The sequence below is a fragment of the Callorhinchus milii genome, unplaced genomic scaffold (assembly GCF_018977255.1).
Source record: "Callorhinchus milii isolate IMCB2004 unplaced genomic scaffold, IMCB_Cmil_1.0 Scaffold18, whole genome shotgun sequence".
In the NCBI taxonomy this organism is placed as follows: domain Eukaryota; kingdom Metazoa; phylum Chordata; class Chondrichthyes; order Chimaeriformes; family Callorhinchidae; genus Callorhinchus; species Callorhinchus milii.
In genome coordinates this window covers 12,456,860-12,480,341 of record NW_024704759.1, presented here as the reverse complement: position 1 = coordinate 12,480,341, position 23,482 = coordinate 12,456,860, and the positions used below count along the sequence as shown (strand labels likewise).

General features: G+C 41.3%; 1 protein-coding gene across 2 annotated transcripts; it reads left to right on the top strand.

Moving 5' to 3' along the window:
- The first annotated feature begins 1,880 nt into the window (after positions 1-1,880).
- On the top strand, positions 1,881-22,331 carry LOC103190484 (DEP domain-containing mTOR-interacting protein). Of its 2 annotated transcripts, XM_007911297.2 has the most exons (9): positions 1,881-2,327; positions 5,629-5,807; positions 7,597-7,720; positions 8,222-8,400; positions 11,064-11,246; positions 12,742-12,873; positions 13,119-13,189; positions 16,237-16,341; positions 21,286-22,331. In XM_007911297.2, the coding sequence occupies exons 1-9, from the start codon at positions 2,242-2,244 to the stop codon at positions 21,409-21,411; spliced, it is 1,185 nt and encodes a 394-aa protein (XP_007909488.1). In that variant the 5' UTR covers positions 1,881-2,241; the 3' UTR covers positions 21,412-22,331. The 2 variants fall into 2 exon arrangements, with proteins under 2 accessions (XP_007909488.1, XP_007909495.1); XM_007911304.2 differs by lacking the exons at positions 16,237-16,341; positions 21,286-22,331 and adding an exon at positions 13,548-13,644.
- The last annotated feature ends 1,151 nt before the right edge of the window (positions 22,332-23,482 follow it).

Sequence of the window (23,482 nt, the reverse complement as noted above, 5' to 3'; positions counted from 1 at the left end):
ACATCCCACCTCTACATGGAAATTCAAGAGATGGAATGCACACTCTCCCTGGAGGGATGGGTCCTCCTTACCTAATTCCCAAGAGGATGAGGCACAGGTTGGCAAGAGCCAAGGCTTGGGAACCCCAGATTTTGCACTGAGGCACTGCTGAAATGTGTTAAGTGTTATGTTGGAAGCGGCCTGACTCATCTGGGGTTTTGTGGACAAATATTCTGATTACGTCACAACTAGATTGATTTTTTTTTACAGAATTATTTCAGATCAAACAATGGCATTGACTACTGTAAGTTCCATCGCAGGAGGTGTATACTGCATTCGGCTTCAGTGTTCAGATGAGATGATTGCTCTATACATTAAGGAGAATTAGGATCTAAGATGTGCTTGTGAGTGTGTTGCTGTGGCTGGTACCGAGAAACATAAACCCTGCAGTACTCTGAAAAGTGGATGGATGGCAGTAGAGTTTTAAAGGGTTCATCGATTATTTGAGGATACATAATAATAATTCTTGCGTTTGATATAGCGCTTATCATGTCTTTGAGACGTCTCAAAGCGCCTCACAGAACATACTGTAAAGTGAATTGACTATATTTTGTGGGTGAAATGCGGCAGTCATTTGTGCACAGCAGTGTTGCACAAAGAGTCGTGGATTGAGTGATAACATTTTTTTTGGAGAGTTTAATACACCTGGAAAAACAATCCGACAATTGACAAACAACCGGGTTCCTATTTACTGCTGGGTAACCAGGCATGTGGGGTAAAGAAACTTGCCTAACATTTCACCCTGCCTGGGAATCGAACCCAGGTACTCTCGCTTGCTAGGTGAGCGCTCTAACCAATACACTACAGGACTCCACAATGTGTGTGTATTATCAGAATCCAAGGCTAACTCCTTCTAATCTATTTTTTCCTGTATTAAGTCAGCTACCCTTCAAAAACTCATTATGTATGCCAACATTTCTCTCTGCGCCTCTGCTTTAATTAAGATCTTTCCCAATTCTCTCCACCACGATATGTCAACATCTACCCCCAATCTCTCTGCTTTAACATACCAGCATACTCCCCCCTCGATTTGATGTGAAATGCATTCTCAACTTCAGTGAAGGATAGGAACCCATCAGAACCCAATTACATGCTACGTTTGGGGAATGGATTCTCGCTTGCAGCATCAGTGTTAATGTGATCGATTTACACAAACAAAGTAAACCATGTCTTACTAAGCCAGGCTTGTAGCATACATCAAAGTGGGGGGGGGGGGGGGGAAATCTGTGTCTTGCCCAGTGGCATTCATTCAGTACAATTTCTCCCAAGTTGACCTCTGGTGCTCGCACACAACCAGCAGACTCCCAGTTCATGAGACACCCGCCCTTGTTATTTTTCTGTGGAGTCAGTCCATTGTATTCGCTCCACCTAAGTGTATATATAAAACAAAAAGCTACAGGATGCGAGCAGACTTTGCGAAATATGTAAAGGATATGTGCTCACAATTGTTTCCAAATAAACCTTTGTGTACAATGCTGGCGTCAAGATGACCCTTACGTTCTATAAAACGGGTTTGGAACTGACTTCCAAATGTAGGAGCAGAAGGAACTGGATGAAAACAGAGCTTGTGCAGATTCTCAGCGCTTTTAGACGTCTCGAAGATTATGCAAGAATTATTATTATCAAATGCAAGGATTATTATTATAGATACTTGCAACACCAGATTTGTTTACACTGTCAACCTTTGGCTTTGGCTTATGCAACTGTTAAAAAAAATAGTTTTCTGCATAAATTGCAAAAGGTCATTTTTGAAAACAAAAACACGTGTATCGATTGTTGATTTAGGTGCAAAACTTGGATCAAAAGGTTTTTGTCTCCCTCCCTCTCTCCGACCTGTTGCCATTTGCTGTTAAATCTCGTCCTTTGCTGGTAACTGATCAGGTTACAGAATGCATTGACACAACAGTCGGCTTCAATGCGTTATAACCTTTCTGAGGAGGAGAGAAAAGGAGAGGGAGGGAGAGACAAAAAAAAACAGACCGAGAGAGGGCGGAATTGGAGAAAGCTTTGGAGTAGTAGAGTGATTTCAAAAAATGTGAAGTCTCCAAAGAAATCTTTCAGAGGGCTGGCTGCGTGTCTGACAGTGGAGAAGAGATTGTACATGAAAGGACCGACAGGCTCACTTATCTGAAAGCCAGCAGCAGGTGCAGATAAGTCAGAGCCACAGCTTGTTATGGGATTCCTCCTACTTTGGTTCAAAATATGGAAAGTCTTGGGAACAGCGTGAAAAAGAAAGCAACTGAGAGGCATTACAAGGCAGAGGTGCTAATTACAGGGGAGCAATTAAGGTATGGAATTATATGTGCAATTCATCATCTCAAGAACAATATGTGTAATATTGCTTGATGTCTGTAATATAATAACAATAATAATACAAATGCGGAATTTAAGTCCTAAAAAAGTGCAATTCCACCTAAGTAAATCTTCATCTATTGTATCCACTAATTAGCTACACTGATCTTGTTTTTTGGTGCAAATGATCCATTCCCTCCAGGTTAGATTAGATAGAAATCGTTTCCTCATTTCCACATGAAAGTGGATGTCAAGTGACTTGAATATGCTTTCTGGGACCTGGAATAAAATGCATGAGCTGTTTGGGCGTGTTTACTTCTTTCTGTAATGAGATCCATGCAAGTGCAGTACTAGTTTAACCATTTACACTACCATCCTCATTAGCATGAAATACATAACAGGAGCAAACTGAGATGCAGCATAATATTGATATGTATAGGATAACATGATAAAAACTGATGTGCATACTTGTTGGTTACACTAAGGATATAATTATATAAATGTGGTACAGGATCTAGCCCAGAAGGTTGACTTTTTATATTGTTAAGGTGGTTTAAGTGCTACGGTCGTATCGTTTTAAAGTTGCTTTATATCAGTTCTAAACCTCCCATTGTATTGCCGGTTCTCCAAAAGTATACGTTAAAGCACAGGTCGTTTTGGCAGCATGTTGGTTTCAATGATTGTCAAATGAGCTTTGTTATTGGCAAAGTTGGGCTGAAAACTTTGTACTGTAGCATTTTGACATGTGAACGATAAGGTTGAGCTAAAGATAATCAGATGCATTCAATGTTGGGATTGAAAAGGTCTTAGATCTGTTGCTATTTATAAGGACTTACTTAAGAAAAGTTGAGAAAAAGTGAGGAACAACCATGTAGCCCCTCCATAAAACATTGTCTCCACAGGTCTATCATGATAATCTCATAATATAATAATGCTGCTTGCTTTAATATAGCACCTCAGAGCACTTCAGGTGAGTGCTGTTGAGTGTAGTTGCTGTGCATTTGTAGGCAAATATGGCAGCCACAGCAAACAGCATTGAAATGAATGACTGATTTATCTGGAGGATTGTTGGCCAAGGGATGGGGAGAAACTCTGTTCTCTCTTTGATCAGTGTCATGGGTTCTTTAATATCCACTCAAACAAGTAGACATGACCTTGGTTTTACATTTCATCTGAAGGACAGCGCTTCAAACAATGTCCTTTTGCTCTGGCACCTGGTCAGTCTGGACAGTGCGTTCAAAGTCCCAGTGTGGAATTTGAACCCCCAATTTATGTCCCCCAGCCTTAATTCACTGGCCAAACTAATATGCTGCTTCTGTACAACCCGAATGATTTTAATTACCTGCATTATATGACCCCCTCAATATTCTTTTCTCCAGTGAAAACAAACGTGTTTGCCTGAATCTTTCTTGATAACCCTAAAGCCTGCAATGATGCTCATCGCTTTTTCCTGAAACCATTCGAGTGCTTTGTCACACTTGGAGATACTATGAGCCGAACCACACTACATCTCAGAATCACTTTAACAATGATAATACAACATCAGTACAGTTTATGCTCCCCAGCTTGAACATTTGCTTCATGCAGACTAGATTTTCTCAGAGCATGATCAACGATCATACAGAAAGATCAACGATCTTATAGAAAGATTAGGTGTCTATATTACTCCAGGGGTCTGGATTATAATAGAACAAACTAAAGTGAATACCTTTTCCCATCTCATCATTTCTTATGTTCTTACACTTTACCTCAATATATGGTGTCTGAGGCATCCTGCTTTCCTGTTGAAGTACAGTGGAATGTCAAAAATCTGAATTGACCAGAAACCAAAATGAACTTGTACATGTTCCCCATCAATTATTTACAGTCTGGGTTTGCAGGATTAGTAAATAATGCATTAACTGCTGAACCAAACCAGCATAAATCTAAAGAAAAAGCACGCAACCCGAGCAGTTCAAATTGTGATGTACTGTTGTGGTTAAGTTCGAATTGCTGGATCAGTATTTCAGGCCTGCTACCTGAAAACAACACTGTAACGCCTTTGTATTGCAATTATAGATTGCCAATTAGTGTGTGTGTACACTGTATATCCTTGGCCTGTGATGTAAATCGATCACAAAGCGTTCCTAAAATGTCAAGTCCACTGTACTTTCCCCAGTGCAGCGCCATATTATTTATATTTTTGTTGAGTTAAAATACAAGATGTTAACTGTAAGTTAGATAGAGTTCCTCCCATTGTCCTTTAGATACAATTGGCCATTCACTTTGTGGCTCCTTGTGGTACATCTCTGCATGCAAATTGGCTGCTGTGTTTGCTTGCAAGTTAACAGTCACTACGCTTTACAGTAAATCATGTGAAGTGTTTTGAGATATTTTGACAATGTTGAAAAGGTGCAATATCAAATGCAAGGATTATTATTATTATTATAATACTACAGTTGAGAAAATAAATTATAAAGGAGTTACTTTAGGGTTAGCTAGAGGTGATATTCACTGGTTGATAAAATTACTGTCTTGCTTGTAAATGGGTTTCCTCGTTTTACCCCACACTGGTGAGATTGTTAACTTTTCTGACCACCGGAATTTTGCCAAGGAAATTTACTGGAATTCAAAGATGGAACATAGCTGGCAGGTGATAATTCATTTGATGTTAGGTATCTTGTCGTTCAGATAGCATTCAGTGTGGGACTCCAAAGGGACTTGTGGCTAAAGTGACATCTAATGGGATAAAGAAGAAAGGTTTAAGTCAGATAATGAATTGGCTCAATAACAGGAAGCGAAGGGTAATTATCAATGGTGCAAGATCAAACAGATGCGGCTATTTTAGTTGACCAAACATTGAAGGTTTATCACAATGCACGGGAGTGATTCTCGGGACAAATAAAACATTGTGTAAGTAGATTCACGGAATGGTGAAAACGTAAAATCTGCATTGAAAATACATTGTCCCATTTTTTGTATTTCTTTCTATCGCCCAATGTTTTCCTTTCAATTTCCTACCCTGCTCCGAGATCAAGGCTAGTTTTATTCCAAATTTGCAACAATGAACAGGAATTGACGACCAGCTCAAAAAAGACATTGACACTTTAGTTGAGTTGACTGCTGAGTTCCTCCAAGATAAAAATAATCCTTGCATTCGATATAGCCCCTCATCACGTCGTTGAGACATCTCAAAGCGCTTCAGAGAATATACTGTAAAGTATAGTGACTGAGCATTTTGTGGGCGAAAGGCATTAAACTATTAAACGGAAAAATAACCTTAATGGACTTTACTTTACGACTTTGTTATTTTCACAGGCTCCGTCTCCATGATGGAAAGTTAATCAAAGATCGTCGCTATCACCTGCGGACCTATCCAAACTGCTTTGTTGCGAAAGAGTTGACTGATTGGTTGATAGACCATAAAGAAGCACCAGATAGGGAAACCGCCATAAAATTAATGCAAAAGTTAATGGATCATAACATCATTCATCACGGTATGTTATTGGCACAATCCATTAACAGTTTTACAGTCTTACGCCTTTGATGAAGAAGGACTATGTTATTCTAAGACAAACTGCTAAGAAAGCTGTCTTGATGAGGTGTGAAGGTTATGTATTTGTGTCAGGCATTAACCATTATTGTCTTTCTTTTGGGTGGAAGGTAGTTAATGTTTTTTTAAATTGCCTTTTTAAAAAAATACAGCGCACATTTAGGAATGGGGAGACAACAGTGTGTGCGATATTTGTCATCTTGCCAAAACGTAACATTACAGATGGCTTCTTATTAAAGTTTCTAATATATATTTGATTGTAGTTCATAGATTTGCCCTGCAGCCTTGTGGAGCACACCTTGTACTCAGACATCTTGTGCCAGAAAGCAATAGGATATTCTTTGCCTGTAAATGGGTACTCTCTTCTTCATGGCTGTACCATCAGGCCAACATGTCAAGGCAAGGAAGAAGTGCAGCTCACCTGCGGAATCTGTCGCTTATTTACTAGCAGCTGAATTAGATTTATAGCCTAGGGCAGTCTTTGAGGGGGAAGAAAAATCTTTTATAATATAAAAATAATAAAGATAATAATGATTTCATTTGATGCAATGCTTTATCATGTCAACGAAATGTTTCGATGCCCTTCACAGGATTTCGTGCAGGGTGAATTCTGTGCATTCTGTAGGCAAAAGGGAACAACCAATTTACACACAGCAATGCCCCACAAACAGCCAACAAGTGAATGATCAGTTTTATCCAGAAGATTTTTGGCAGGGACGCAGCGAAAAACTCCCTTCTCGTTTCAGATAATGCCTTGGGATCTTTAACATTGAACTGAACAGGAAGAGAGGATCTCGGTTTAATGTCTCATCTGAAATATTTTACAAAGGGTATACGTTGTTTTTTAAAAAATCCTGATCCTCGACCGTTCAGCGCCTTGGGACATCCTCCCGACGTGAAAGGTGCTTTACAAATGTAATAATAACAATAATAAATGTAATTTTGTTGTTGTTAAAAATAAGACAAAACAAATATTGCCCATTAAAGACAGAAATGGTAGTGCAAGGAACAACCTTTGTGAAATGCTCATGAAGATTGTAAACATGGCAGTGACATGTTTACGCACAAACAGTCACAACTTGTCATTCATTTCTGTCAGACCAGCTTTTTAAAAATAACATTTACTGAGGTGTTCATTTTCCAGCTCAATTCCTGGGTCAACCAGGGATAAATCCTGACGAGGAGAAAGGCGTTTAGAATGTGTCTAATGCATTTTTTAGACAAATTTCTTTTCAATTGCTGAAATATTTAACATTGTGTTTAATTCTTGATGGGAGAGAGTGCAGATTAATAAAAATGTAAAGGCAAATAATAACATGCATCACAGAAGCCTGGTAAGAGAAGAGTATTTTAAAAAAGGGGCTACAATCCCGTCTGTTATTGAGAACCTACAACACTGCAAATTGCCTGTACTTGTAGCAACCCTGTGTGCCAAGAGGGAACCGGCCTCTCTCGTGCCAGTTTTGCTATAAGAACTTTGTTAAATGGAGCGTTGCATTGTTGGAGGTCCTGTGCTTCGGAGGAAACCGAGGTCCGGTCTCTGCTCGGCTGGATGTTGAAGATTCGATGGCACTATTCAAAAAGAGACGGGAATTTTTCCCGATAAAACTGGTCAGTCACTTTACCTCTGTTTGTGGGATGTTGCGACAGATTGAGTGTCCTGTTTGCTTATAAGTTCTGTGGAAGTGGCTAAAATGCCTCAAGTGAAAATAATAAAGGGATTTCTTTTTCAGTTTGCGATGGACATTCAGAATTCAAGGATGCAAAGCTTCTGTACAGATTCCGAAAAGATGATGGGACATTCCCTTTAAATAAGGAAGTAAAGGTGTTCATGAGAGGTCAAAGTTTGTATGAAAAGTGTGTTGCCTGTACATTTTATAATCTAAGGGGCTGTTCTGGATTCTTGAATCAAACCTTTGCAGGTTATTATAACATAATATTGAGGGTCATTAAACAGTAAGACTGACTGTAGTTTAAACATTAAACAAATAAAGAAATAATAATAATTTGGTCACTCAATCCACCACTGTTTATGGGACACTGCTGTGCACAATTGACTGCCGCGTTTTGTATATCATGTGAAGGGCTTTGCGAAGTCTTGAAGGTGTGATAAGGCGCTATATCAAATGCAAGGATTATTATTGTTATTATTAGTGTCCCAGACCAAGGCAGCTGCACAATAGTAAACTGGTCCCAATGAGAAGAAAAGGGAAAATTGGCAGTGATATTTTTTTAAACGTAAAAAGTACCAATAATTTATTTACAATTGATTGCATGATCTTTACGAGAATAGCCTGTGGCATGTTTCATTTATGGAGTTTGCATATCGCTACCGAGTTGCTGTTTTGCAATTGGCAGGTTGCTAAATTCTGAGAACACAGTCATGAAGGTACAAGAGGAAGGTGGGGTGAGGTATCAGCGCACTGTTTTTGGCTGCGAAATCATCGACTGGCTGTTACAAGAAGGAGAAGCCTCAACACGAAAGGAAGCCGTGGAACTCTGTCACCGGCTGCTTGAACACGGAATCATACAGCACGGTGAGCAGCCTGCTAAAGTCCACTGGGCATCTGAGAGTTTTTAATTATTAATGCTATGCGTGCAAAGGAAAAGAGAGCATAGGAGGCTCATGGATAGCCCAACTGTAGTATAGCACAACTGTAGGATAGCACAATTATCAGCAGAAGTCAGCGTTGCACTATAAAAATATAAAGCCACGATTAGGACTTCACTTTCACTGATAGAATCAACTTTGCACACACCTCTCTTCCCACTCCCTCTTCGATCCCCTCCAGTCCGGTTTCCTCCCTGCCCACAGTACAGAGACTGCGCTTGTGAAAGTCACAAACGACATCCTCTCTATCTGTGACCAGGGCTCCCTCTGCCTCCTTGTCCTCCTGGACCTCTCAGCCGTGTTCGACACAGTCGACCACGCCATCTTCCTCCACCGCATTTCCTCTGTCATCCACCTCCGTGGGACCGCACTCGCCTGGTTCGAGTCCTACCTCACAAACCGCCAGCAGTACATCTGAACAAACGACTTCTCCTCCCGCTCTCACCCGGTCACCTGCGGGTACCCCAAGGATCCATCCTTGGCCCCCTCCTCTTTCTGATCTACATGCTCCCTCTTGGGGATGTCATCCGCAGACATGGAGTACATTTCCACATGTATGCGGACGACACCTAACTCTATTTCTCCACCTCTCTTTGCGACCCCCAGTCCTCTGATGATCTGTCAGCTGCCTGTCAGACCTGAGGGGCTGGATGAGCGCAAATTTCCTTCAACTGAACGTCGACAAGACAGAAGCCATATTCTTTGGCTCTCGTCAACATCTCAAATCCCATGGCTCTCACCTCCTCCACCTACCCGACCTTCCCCTAAAACTCTCCAAACCCGTACACAACCTTAGCGTCAGGTTCGACCCCCAATTGTCCTTCCTCCCCCACATCCGGTCCTTCACCAGCACCGCTTTCTTCCACCTCTAACGCATCGCCCGTCTCCGGAAATATCTCTCTCCGAAGGCCGCTGAAACTCTGGTCCATGCCTTTGTCACCTCTCGGCTGGACTACTCTAATGCCCTCCTCACCGGTCTCCCATCCACCACCATCCATAAAATCCAAATCATCCAAAACTCTGCCGCCTTTATTCTCACCTGCACCAAACTCCGCTCCCCGATCCCCCCAGTCCTGGCCAGACTGAACTGGCTGCCTGTCTCAGAGAGGATCGATTTCAAGATCCTCACCCTTGTATTGAAGTCCCTGCACTCCTCTGCACCCCCCGAACTCTCTGACCTCCTCTCTCCTCAAAACAGTACCCATTGCCTTTGTTCCTCCAGGTCTGGCCTCCTCCTCGTCCCCCGAGTCCTCCGCTCCACCCTCAGCGGCCGTGCTTTCAGCCACTATGCCCTCACGCTCTGGAATTCTCTTCCTCACTCCCTTCGCCTCACTCCCTCTCTTCCTACTTTCAGGTCCCTACTGAAGACCTTTCTTTTTTGACCGCGCCTTTGGTCATCTTCCTCCCCCTCCCCCTGGCTCCTCCCCCTCCCCCTGGCTCGGCCCCGGGATTCGTTACTGTAAAGCGCTCTGAAATGCCGTCCGGCGTGGAGGGCGCTATATAAATCCAAGTTGTTGTTGTTGTAGTAAAGGCACGACTGTCCTCAGCTATTATACCAACTTTTCAGATGCCCAACTGGACAATGAGAATTTGTTGAGTTTGCTGTATTGCAGTTCATTAAGCAGTTTAACTGAAGCATTGATTTGTAAGGCACTTCATCACTTGCACCTATTTCATTCCATTTATTTGCTCGTGCCTGCTCTTTCTTTGGTTAGAAAATTACAGGTAAACATGTTTTCTTAGTTGTAATTGAATCCTCTTAAAATCTCCCAAACTATGAAAGAGCTTGAGTACTGTGTGTTTTTTAAACAGACTCATACTCAGTGATAATATTTTGTACAATGAAAGTAAGCATCCTAAAAAGAAATTTTAACAATGCTACAATATAACACAATGCTTCTTCCAATCTACCACCAGTTTAGAGCCTAATGCGATGAATGTATAATTCATAAATACCCAGCTCATCAAAATCAGTCAGTGGCTGTTGGGGAATAAAGAAAAATTACACGATGACACATGGTGTTACTGGATCAGGGGATTGAGTAACGTTGAGGCTTTCAAATGTCTGCTATTCACAGTTTCCAACACTGTTTTGTGCAGGCAGAATCCATTCAATGGATCTGAGCATAATTTCACCTACTGTATGAACCACCTGCTTTTTATTGGTTTGGGCCTTTGCAGGTGTATGAATCAGTTTCCCTCCATTCTCAGCCAGGCATCAATGACTTGTAAGAAGGGCAATGCCTCCAGAGGCACTGAGCAGCAATTCCAGAGGTAGGATTCCCTCCCTTCCTCTGAAGGCAACCACCAGAAAAGCCAGAGACCGATTAGCAGCTGAGGCTGAAATCTGAACACTGGACGTATGAAGGGAAGCAATAGAATTATCGGGCTGCCTCCTGTTAAGTTTCTGCAAGCCCAGTTCCGCACACTCTCTGTGCGCTTTGTGCGGTCTCTCCAGCTCCTGTAATGAAATAACTTGCGGAGTTTCAGTACGTTGGATACCGATCCACGTGATTCGTGGGTTTGACCTGATTGAACGTAAAGCGGGAAAGAATGGATTGGTCACGCAAATGTTTTACCTCTTTGCAGTCTCAAGCCGTCACCACTTTTTTGACAGTAACTTACTGTACCAGTTCCGCATAAACTTTCGCCGCAGACGCAGACTAACTGAGCTTTTGAACGAAAACGCGTGGATGGCACAGGAGTACCACGACAGCCCCTTCTGCCTCCGCAAGCTGAACCCGGAACAAGGCAACTCCAGTTTTCTCTCAGGTAGAAGAATGTCTGAGCATGTAACCAAGTTGTATGCTTTTATAAAGCTTTCCGTTGGCTGCAGAGCAAAATGCGAGACTACAGACTTGCGAGTATTGTGTGTCGGCCTGGCTCAATGGTAGCACTCTCGCCTCAGTAGGTTGTGGGTTCAAGTTCCCATGTTGGGGCTTGCAATCACATGGTCCAAGATGACACTCCAATGCAATGCTGGGGTGTGTTGCATTGTCAGAGGTGACGGCCTTCGGATGAGATGTTAAACTGAGGTCCTGTCTGTCTGTTCAGGTGGACGTTAAAGATCCCATGGTGCTATTCAAAAAAGAAAGCGAAGGGCGTTTTTCACAGTGTCCTGGCCAACAAATCCCCTAAATAAAATTGGTCAATCACTCAATGGCTTTGTAGGACATCGCCATGCTGAACTTGCTACCACGTTTCGCCCACAAAATACACAGACAATTTTTTACAGGATATCAGTGAAGCATTTTGAGATGTCTTGATGACATGATAAGGCGATATAATAAATGCGAGGATTAATATTATTATTATTATGTACTCCATCATTTGAGTAGAAATTCCCTGGCCTCAGTGCAGAACAACTCATTATGTTGCGATAGAAATAATGTGCTTAATGTAGAATCGTAAGTTGTAATTAATCATTGAAGCTATTGACATAAAACTATCGGGGAGATTTTCGCTCATTGTGGTGATGTGTTAATTCATCTCCGCTAATAATTATAACAATTAGGTAAAGTGCCTCTTACACCGGGAAGAATTGGCTTGACACAATCACTTTTTAAAAGAAAAACCATTGTTGCTAAGAATATATTAATCAAGTTGAGAAATCGCTGCGGGGGAGAAAAATAATCACTCTTGATCTGGCACCTAATACAATGGCAGGAGTAGGCTAGGATTGGTAAATGGACAGGTACTTACAATGGAAATGTCTGATAAATTACTCTCACAATTTAACTGAACACCAACCCCAGGTTACAACGTTGTGCGGACATGTTTCATTTTGTTTTATCTTCTCTCCTCATGACCTGACTGATTAGTTCCCATTCTTCCCTCTTTTTCTTCAATGCATATGATACCTGAGAGAGAGTCGCAAGTGATTGGCAAGGTTATTATTCTTGTCAGGTGTAAAGTTCGTACAATTGAATCAAAATCCTCAAAGTTAATTTTTTTTAACGCATGTTCCCAATGCTTCATAACTAGCGTTGTTAAACTTGGAGGATTTATCATTAAGAAAAGCGTTCACTTTAGTTTGGGGAATTGTACACAGTAATGTATTATCAAAACACGTTTTTACTTATTTTGATAATAATTTTGATATTTACTTTTGACCCAACTTAACTTAAACATAAATTTTACACATTGTCATCATAAAAGGAAGAGACTGTTTATTCACAGGTAATGTTCAGTGAAGCATGAGATTACTAAGCTTTTCGTAAGCATTTTGCGAAACATTACAACAAATTATCTTGTTGCTTCTTTCCAGTGCAACCCAACAAGGAGATAAAGGTTGTCTCTGCTGTGCGTCGAAGCAGTGTTAGCTCTGCAGTGGCAGGAGGGACAGTCTTTTACACCACAACACCCAGTCTGCCTTCAGTGGAGTGTAACCCAAAATCAGGTCAGACTGGGCACTTTCTAAATATCCGTTGTAACTGTGAAAAAATTGTGGAAATCAATAGATTTTGCGCAAGCTTTTTATTTGTTAAATTGAGCATTGCGTTGAGAATGTTAACATTGTGTAATTAAATCTGATGAAAGTGAGCAGTTAGCAAAATCCGAGAGAAGCAATCAGACAGACAGAGAGAGAGAAGGAGACAGAGAGAGACTCAATGCGTGAGAATTCACCGTTGCTTCATGTTGTAGTGTTGAAGAGGCTTGTCACCAACGAGGAACTCTTGTCACCTGGAGCACCTTACTTAAAGAAAACATTAACTGTAAGTGTCAAGCAGAACTGCAGCTCTTTGGTCTGCACGTATTAAATAATAATGATCCTTGTATTTGATATAAAAAGAAGAAGAATTCTGTATTTGCTATTGCGAATGACCATTTTGGCGAAACTTCTCAATGCGCTTCACAAGATTTTACTGTGAAGCGTAGTGACTGTATGTTTGTTGAGGGGAAGGCACCAAGCAATTTGCACAAGGTAATGTCCCCCATGAAATGACCAAAGCGCTCTGGGATGCTGTCCTGTGTGTGTGAAGGGCGCTGTATAAATACAAGTTGTTATCATTGACCAATTTTATCTGGAAGATTATTGGTTAGAGAAACTCCCTTCTCTTTTTGAATCCACAGATTCTCTGGTTGTGCTACCAGCCGAGCAAGGCGAGCACATGAATTGCATGATTGACAACTGAACTCTTACACTAATTATTAAACAGTTCGAAATGAACTCACTTTACAATGACTTGATGTGAGCTGCTAAATCCCGTTTGGGTCTTCCTACTTCAATAACACCTGTGCCAGCAACAGATTCTTTTGATTGCACTACAACAACAACATCAAACAACAAAATTACATTTGTAAAGCACCTTTCACGTTGGGGGTGGGGTGGATGTCCCAAGGCACTGAACAGTCAGGGATCAGGACCCGCGCGTGGGGGGTGCAGGGTTGGGATGAGGGAAGATGGACAGTTAGGAGGGTGACTGAAGGCACGATCGAAAACCAGGGTCCGGATACGATGGTGAAGTGAATGCCGCAGATTGAGGAACTGGCCAAGCTTGATGCTGTGATTACAGGACCTCAGATATGACAAAGACATTCTAATTAATAGAAGAAAATCTGGCCAACCAGCAAATAAAATTGCTAATAAGATTCGCCTGCATGTTTGTGTCACGAAGGCAAAGGGATTGGTTGTTTAATGAATCAGAACTATTCCCTCCCCCCCCCACTCTTGCAGTAATGTATCGCTCAGTTGAATGGAGAAATTAATATAAATATTTAGGCAGTATCATAATGTGTGTTGGTTCGGTTGTATAGCTGGGGATTGACAGCTGCGGCCCCATTTTACCTACTTCAAAAGCCAAGTGGTGTCTCATTCCAAACCGAGCTTTGCATTTGCAGCTTTGACTGTATTATATCGATGAAACTTCATGACCATTTCCTCATTGATGCTTATAGTTCCAGACCCGTGAATGGAAATCCCCTCGGGTAAGCCCCGTTAAAACCTACACACACAAATATACAAATACACAAAACATAAATAATGGACTGATTCTATCCCCTGGGATCTAGCGACCTACATTTCCCTGGACTTAATAATGGCCTAACAGTGACTACTGATTGCCAGAAATAACATCTTTGATGTTGGAGCTGGATAGAAGATGACTCTAAGGATTTCGCCTCCGCATTGAATTGAATTTTGAATAAAAAATTGACAGGACATGAATTTAACCTCTCCATGTCATCCCTGAAACAAAGACACAAATAATTATGTGTACCGAAAATACAATACAGTTTACATTTATATATAATGCCTTTCACATCCACAGGTTGTCTCAAGCGCTCTGGGACACTACCCCGCATGAAGTGCACTATATTAATACAAGTTGCTGTTGTTCAAGCACTTTTTACTGCTGGCTAAGCACCCAACCTGGGAGTGTGAGTTGAAGAGGGTGAGGATGGGAAATATGATCGAAAGTGCGGTTAATAAGTCTTGAGGTGGGGTTTTGAAAGTGGAGAGGACAGGGAGAGGCCATGTCTTTATGCGGCTTGTGCAGATATTGACAAAATGTCTTATTACAAAGGGCATTGATAGAGCAAATACTAAACAGGCTGCCTTTGATTTGCGCTAGCTTGTGAAGTTGGCATTCGAGAGAATATTACACTTGACCACATTTGTTTGTACAAATATGGAGAATAAGAAAAATGTGTTCCAGCTTGAAGGAGTCCCGAGAGATGTCTGTCGTTGCTGACGAAATAATCTTGGCAGGTAAAATGGTTTCATGACATTGGCGTGACCTTTAAACCTCCAATCTGGGCTGAACGTTAAAACTTTGCAGCTGAAGCCAAGCTGTTTAACGACACTCAATTCCTTATCATTAGCGTCGTTGAGAACTGCTCAGCTTTCACATTCTTTCTCTATCCATGGATCACTGAGAGTTTAAAGGTAGAATATCTTTTTGCTGTAATCCTTTCTTTGCCTGAATAGACGTACAGTCAACTGAAAAAAAATTGGCTTAACTCCCTCCACGTCGTCATGTGTTTATTGACAAATGGAATTTTCCATGAGATACCTTTCTGGTTGTCACACACCAGCTGCGCACTTTTAATTGTGCTCATATCTTTGCACATTTCAACAACTCGCAATATTTTGGGAGACTTCTTACCCAGTAACATGTCTTTGCCCCAGAGAGCACAACAACAGGCATATTAGAATAGAAATAGCTGCGGTGTTTAGATTGGCACTAATACCTTTGTACGACACGTACAATACAAGGTTCGCGTCAGGAGGACATTTCAAAGCGCTTTACACACCTGGGCACCTGAGCTGGGGAGGTGGGGCGATGGAGAAGTTGGGGGAGTGAGAGGCAAGCTTTTAACATATGCCGTGTTTTAATACATAATTATACATAACAACAAATTGCATTTTATAGAGCCATTCACATCGGGAGGACTTCCCAAGGCGCTGAAATATAACATACAATATATCACTCATTTTTTTCTGAGGGTAATAATTCCTTGCCAAAAAAAATAAATAAATTGGTCACTCCAATGTCTGTCAATGTCTCCAATGACTGTCTCTACGCAATTGGCTGCCGCGTTTCGCCCACAAATATACGATCAGTGCACTTTACAGCGGATCCTGTGAAGCGCTTTGAGACGTCTAGAAGACGTAATAAGATGTCAAACGCAAGGATTTTCTTTTGACTTTTTTTTATTAATCGGGTATTCGGTTCAATATTGTGCTGTATTGATTCCGCCTCCCCGCCAGAAAAAAAATAGCTGTAATAAAATAACTTTTTTTTCTTCTTGACATTGGCAGATTGTGGGCGACGCTGTGGGCTGGGGCTTTGTGGTGCGAGGAGGAAGACCGTGCCATGTTCAGGCGGTTGACCCAGGAGGACCAGCTGCTGCAGCCGGAATAAAGGTAAGTCTCTCTCTCTCTCTCTCTCTACTTGAACACAACTTCAAGAGAATTACGTGAGGATTTTGACTGACACCCGACCGGTGAGATTTTCCCCACTGGCATTTACAATGGGAAGTTGTGACTGTGGTTGTAATCTGATTCACTACCCAGCAGTTGGCAGGAAGAGTTCTTCTTCACCCCACCCGCACCCTCCCCACTGCCCCGCTCCCCCTTTTCCCCAGCAGCGATGGGAGGGAGTCAGATACAAAGCGTGTAGAGCAGGTCAATGATCACGGAAACCCTCGGTTTGATTTCCCCTCGCAATTGAAGCTGACCTTCTTCTTTCTGTCGCTGTATTCTCATTGAATGCACGGAGGATGTCTCTCTACTGTTAAGTGACATAAGTGAACGTTCTGAAATGTTGTAATCTGTCCAGCACCTTGGGACGTCCTCCCGACGTGAAAGGCGCTATACAAATGTAATCTTGTTGTTGTTCACTTTGTAAGTTAATGTTATGGAAAAATCCTGTGAAGCGATTCAAGACATCTCGACGATGTGGTAAAGTGCTCCATCAAACACAAGGATTATTATTATTATTATCATCATCATCATTTTTATGACTATGCATATTGAGTTTTGCTGCAGAGATCCTGCCACAGTGCTCATAGTGTTAAACAGGAGCTATTTCACGTGCGTTTCACTCAAGGAATGCCACATAGACAATCTCATTTGACTTAACTGACGCAAAGAGGTAACCATGCAAACTGACATAAAAGGTATTGTACAACCCAGGGCTAATCACTCGTACCAGGCACCAATAGAATCCACCCCCCTTACCACCGCATCACTTATAAACCCAGATTCACAATAAAATGAATAACTACTTCAGTTAGAATTCAAGAGCATTTAATACGTGTCCAAGTCACTTAAAATCACCAGTGTTCATGTTGCTTAGCTCTCACATTGACTGAAGGACTAAAGACCTGTGGTCAAAGTAACAATCCACTACTGCCATTTTCTGAATACATTACAAGATTGACACTGTAATTAAGGCAAACTTTGTGGTTTACAAGACTTATACTGTAGTTTGACATCAATTTGGTTGACTACCTGCTAACTAATTCACTCTATTTACCTTCCAAGGTCAAGTCTTGTCCAACATGAAAAGTTTTTAAACTAAAACATATAAGTCTGGGCTGTAAAAGAGCAGAAGGTAATCTTTAACAATTCTGCCTAAACATTTAAATGCTGGTTATAGAATATAAAACTATTAAGATTTAACAAGTTTCAAAGTGCAGTATGAGAAGTTATGAAGTTTATTGAGAGTTCTGCTCACTCGCTGGGACATTTTGCTGTTGCTTTAATTTGTGTACGGAGAGAATGTTTGCCAAAGGCTCTTATTTGGTCCAGTATTAATACTGTGTGACAAGGCTCCCGCCTCACTACTTGCCCAGCAAGGACCAGCCTGCGAATTAGGACTTGTTGGGTTAACTGGAGTCGAGTGAAAAGGATCCTTGCCCCAAGTGACTCGCCTGTCCCTCCAAGTCCTGCTAATAGCCAGGCTGTTATGTCATCAATAGGATCTTGATGTATGGCAGAAGGGCTGGGTTTCTCAGTTGTTAAGTTCACTTAGGTTGGTAGTGGGTCATGCAGATCAAGAAACAAAGTACAATATCTCGTCTATATTGAATTAATTCACAAGGGCTTCAACAATTGGTCTCATCGCTCCAGTGCCAGGCGACTTAAAAAAAATTAGGTAACTCCACATGAAATGTCTGATATTTATCAAGGTTTATCACTAAAATTTAAGAAAATTGTGCAGAATTTTGGAAATGTCTGAAATTCAGCCTTAATTTAGAAGTCGGACAACAACTCTTACCATAATTTTTGGGCCTCTGATTGCAAAGCAGTGAAGCCTTTTGTGTGATCTTTAACATTTTTCTTCAAGACAAAATGGGTTTACAGATTTAGACAACGTAGAATTCGGTGTTGGAAATAGTGGGAATGGGTTGTTGGGAATCCTGTAGCTCAGTAGTTAGAGCACTCGCTTTGCAAGCGAGAGACCTGGGTTTGATTCCCGGCAGGGTGAAACCTTGGGCAAGTTTCCTTACTCTACATGACTGATAATAACCCCTCACGAAACCCCCCCAATAATAAATTGGTCATTTCAACCCACGACTGTTTGTGGGACACTGCTGTGCGCAATTGGCTGCCGTGTTTCGCTCACAAATATATGGTCAATTCACTTTACAGTCTATTCTGTGAAGCGCTTTGAGACGCCTCGAAGATGTGAAAAGCGCTATATCAAATGCAAGGATTATTATTATTATTAGTTTACTCATTTTCTTTACAGTTGGGGCCAGATTCAAGACAAACCTGTTCTGATTGTACATTGGTTCGGGTGAGGACTTATCCTTTCGTTATCTTGCTTTCTGATGCATTATGCAGCATTCCAGAAAACTGCTGACACAGTTACCTGTGCTGTTGTTTTAATGAGCGTGTGAGACTCAGAGCAAACACCGCTAGGCTGATGTGAACCTGAATTGGGTCATGAAACAAAAAGGGAAATCGCCGAACTGTGCAGATGTGAAGCAGGCCGGAGCCCGCTGAGCTGAGGGAGCGGGCAGGTTGATAGGAGATTAGGAGGTCGGAGAGGTCGGGGGGAGCAAGGCTATGGGGGGCTTTGAAGATCAGGACCAGGATCTTGAACTGTATCCTCTGTGTGATGGGAAGCCAGTGGAATCGGGCGGGGTTGATAGGATCACAGAGCCTGGTGCGTGAGAGGACACGGGCTGCAGAGTTCTGAATGATTTGCAGCCTGTGGAGGGAGCAGTTGGGGAGGCCGACATGCAAGGAGTTTGCATAGCCAAGCTTCGATATAATGAAGACGTGTATGAAGGTTTCGGGGGCCTGCGGTGTATAACAGTGGCAGAGCCGTGCAATGTTGCGGAAGTAGGGGAAAGCAGAGCGGGTCATGGAACGGGCGCACGGTGTTTAACGTGTTGGGTGTGACTCTTGCTTGTGTAGGGCTCTCCTTCCTGTACCATACACACAAACTGCAGCCTCTCTCTCATCCCTACAGAGTTTGGAAGATTGCCTGACCTTAATCTGTCCATATGCATCCATCCAACTGTTGGATGTCAGATCTTCAGTTAAATTCATTTACAATAGACAACAGGTTCACATAAGCTGTTTACATTTTACTGAGCTGTTTCAGTTGGGCCAAAATCAACATCAAATTTCTTTCAATGGGATCGGAGAGCTTTGAGATAAGAGAAGAATAATACAGGCAGCTTTCCAAGATCCGTGCCAATAATGGGAATCCCGACTCCAATAAACTATTCTGATTTTTTTTTTTTAAATGTTTCTGTGGTTCCGACTCACACTGAGAATCCTGTGGTTGTTAAACTTGTGAAATAGCTTCAGACATTCTCAGAGGAAATTAGTGATTGTATTATCATGGTGAATCAACAAAGAGAGAGAGAGTGAGGATAGAGAGAGGTCTTTCTTTCGCATTGCTTTGCAAAGTGGCTGAGAGTCAGAATATGGTAGTGTTCAGAGAAAGAGAGAAAGGAATAGAGAGAATTATGGACAACAACAAAATTACATTTTTAGAGTGCCTTTCACGTCGGGAAGACATCCTGAGGCGTTGGACCTGCCTCAACAGAGACTGTAAACTGTTTGTGGAGTCCTGTAGCTCAGTGGTTAGAGCACTCGCTTTGCAAGCGAGAGACCTGAGTTCAATTCCAGACAGAGGGCGAAACCTCGGGCAAGTTTCCTTACTCCACAAGAGCCTAATAATAATCCCTCCAAAAAAAAACCCAAAACAATAATAAATTGGTCATTTTCAATCTACGACTGTTTGTGGGACATTGCTGTGCGCAATTGGCTGCCGCGTTCGCCCACAAATATACAGTCAATTCACTTTACAGTGTGTTCTGTGAAGCGCTTTGGGACGTCCTCCCGACGTGAAAAGCGCTATATCAAATGCGAGGATTATTATTATTAAACAGTAGGTTTTTAATTATGAAATTGTCTAATTGTTTACACAGCGAGAAGGCAAGTTGTTTTGTTGGTCTTTTTTGGTGGGAGTTTGTATTTTTAATTGTGTGTACATACAGCAAAATATAGGAAATTAGCAATAAAATGCAGGAAGAAAAAAATTGTTCTCCAGAGATCTTGCTCTTGAATCACTTCCAATCTTATTGTCCCTCAAGCACGCAACTGCTGCCTCAACGTTCTCACCAAGTTACCTGACGAAAACAGAGCCTTGGGATGTCCTCCCGCCCTGAAAGGCGCTATACAAAATTTAATATTGCATTGTCCTGTGTTTCCGCTTAGCTTCAGTCTGTCTGTGGTTCTCCATTGCTCCACCTTCTGTGAGAAATCTGTTACTGCCACTGTGGTTCTGTTCATACGAATGCTTGGATTCAGCATTCAATGAATCACCTTTGTGTATAGGCTTATTGAACGTCACTTCATTTCTTAACCATGTCCTTGTGTGAAGAGAAGTCACTTGTTGTGTGTGTGTGGGTGGGTGGGTGGGGGGAGAAATCCTGAACCCCTTTTAACCAAAGCTTTTCAAACTAAAGACTGAATTAAAATCATCCAAGAACTGTACTCAAAAACTACTGCGAGGTTTAACCGTTTGATTTAGGGCAATTGGACCATATCATGTAATTTACTGCCTAAACTTTGTTTTACTGTAATATTTGTCAAAAGGTGGCAAACAAATCTGCAGATTTATCTGCAAATTTCACTCAACCAAATGGCACTGGACTAATAACGATAATCATAATAACAACAATAATCCTTACATTTGATATAGCCCCTCATCACGTCATTGAAATGTCTCAAAGAGGTTCACAGAATATATTGTAAAGTGAATTGACTGTATATTTTGTGGGGAAAACAAATGCCTGAAGGTGTGACATTAAAGTACCTAACCTTTTTGCTTTCTCTCAGGTCAGGCAGTTTGTTGTCTCTGTGAACAGTGCACAGGTAATGCATTTGGAGTATAAAACAGTCAGCAACCTGATCATGACTGGCCCACGCACTCTGGTGATGGAAGTTATGGAAGCAGTGGAGTGACACAATTTGTGTTGAAAACTCGAAGAGCTGGTTACATTCTCAAACCTGTCGTTCTGAGAAATCAGGTGTTTCAATGACTGTATTTCTTCCGCCAAGAAATTGTTCACCCGTTCCGTGACTGTTTGCATCATAAATTGATGTTTTTTTCTTCAATTATCCCCCTGTTTATTCTTCATAGGGATTCCCAACTTTATTAAAATCATCCAAGAACTGTGCTCAGAAACTACTGCAAGGTTTAACCGTTTGATTTAGGGCAATTAGACCATGTCATGTCATTTACTGCCTAAACTTTGTTTTTACTGTAATATTTGTCAAAAGGTGGCAAATAAATCTGCAGAATTAGCCCGTATAACGCCGCGCAGCACAGTAATGGCTCCCAATGAAAGGAAGCTGACTCTGAGCTAGATCGGAACCTCTAACATTATCACTCCCTCCAGCATGTTACTGGCAAAGTGTAAAGACTGGCCGAGCTCCCAGTTTCCATTTCACTACAGAAAACATGACCACCTGAGTCTGAAACTAGCAGAAAGGACAGGGTTTTAATTCACTGATATTTGTAAAAGAAAAGTGTTCCTCTGATTAAAGAAATGAGTACCCTCAGCCTTTGAGACTGCAACCCCCAGTCCCTTCATCTCATTCCCTCCCTTGCCTCCTTCAAAGCTCGCCTCAAGACCCTCCTCTTTGACCGACCGGGCCTTAGGTCATCTTCCTACCCCCTACTCTCCTGCCATTTCAAAATTAAGGCTTTATTTAAGAATTTGCCAAATTCTGAGCATTCTATTGCTACTTTTAAGATAATAAACTTAGACTCATTAGGAACATCTCCCCACACCCGCATTGTACACTAAATATAGTTTTCTTTAATATTATTAATGTATTCAAGTTTTGAAACATTTAAAATAAAATAAGTGTTGTCTTAATTAATGGCTTTATATTTTGATTATTTTTCTTTTACAGTAGAATTAACCCTTTCAATTAATGCTAAGTTTTCTCAAATATCCGAGCTGATAATTGTCTTTTACTGTATCTAGACGTCCAGAGGATTGATGTGAACGTCATCATTTTCATGGCAGATGGAATGTTACTGGTATCAGACATTTCGTCACTCCATTCATCTGCAACAGAAAATAAAAATTCACTGCAAGAACAAAACAGTGGGTAACAGAAGCCTGTAACAAAAGATTTTCCCCCCTGAATTAAGCTAATAGTTTGTACCTTGTTAGACTTTGAGATACATTCTGCAGGTAACTTACCAACTTATGGATGAATGCAATGCTGCAGATAGACTTATATAGCAACTTTTTGGTCGAATTGTCGACTTATACAATTTTGATCAAAAACTCGCGATACTATACCATTACAATCTAATTAAATCTGAAAGAAATGATGAAGAAATCAAGTAATTATTATCAAAATAAATGGTATCATGACTTTTTTGGTCACCCTGCTGGTAAACATTCCCCAAGCTCCTGTCAACTTTCACTGTCTTTATGTGTAATTTGTACGTTGATTTTGTGGGAAGATTCAGCTGATGAAGTCTCGCATCAATCGGTTCCAGCTGTGCTCAGGTGGACCCAGAACAATGACTGCAATAACAAATCCTAACCAGGTGGTGGTAGTACTGGAAACTAGAAGTCACTTGGTTTAACAAATTCTTCGCAGATCTATGGATGATGTTAATAAGACAAACTCAACTGAAAGAATGTTATGCACATCCGAAACCTTTTTTTTCTAAGAAACATTTTTTTCTAACAAACATTTTTGTTTGTTTTTACATAGAATTACCTACACTGTGCAGTGTCAAAACAGATCATTTGGATCATTATGAACTATTACGTGTCGTGGTTTATACTCCGTATGAACCTTCAGCACTCTTAATCCTCTCCCTCTATTCTACTATTCTATGTTATAATCTCTCTTTATCCTGTCTTATTGTTTGCCTTAGGGACAAGCTTTCTCCAGCCAGTGGAATCAATGTCAAAAATAAATGACAATCTACTGTCTGGTTGTAATTATATCTGAAGGTGATATGTGTACACCCAAAGCTTCGAAGTTTCTCAGAGTTTCTTCA

Excerpts from the sequence above, each read along its gene's own strand:
- LOC103190484 (XM_007911297.2), top strand. The coding sequence starts at position 2,242 with ATGGAAAGTCTTGGGAACAGCGTGAAAAAGAAAGCAACTGAGAGGCAT. Across the intron at positions 5,808-7,596 it reads TCATAACATCATTCATCACG|TTTGCGATGGACATTCAGAA; the intron begins GTATGTTATTGG and ends TTTCTTTTTCAG. Across the intron at positions 13,190-16,236 it reads ACTTAAAGAAAACATTAACT|ATTGTGGGCGACGCTGTGGG; the intron begins GTAAGTGTCAAG and ends TGACATTGGCAG.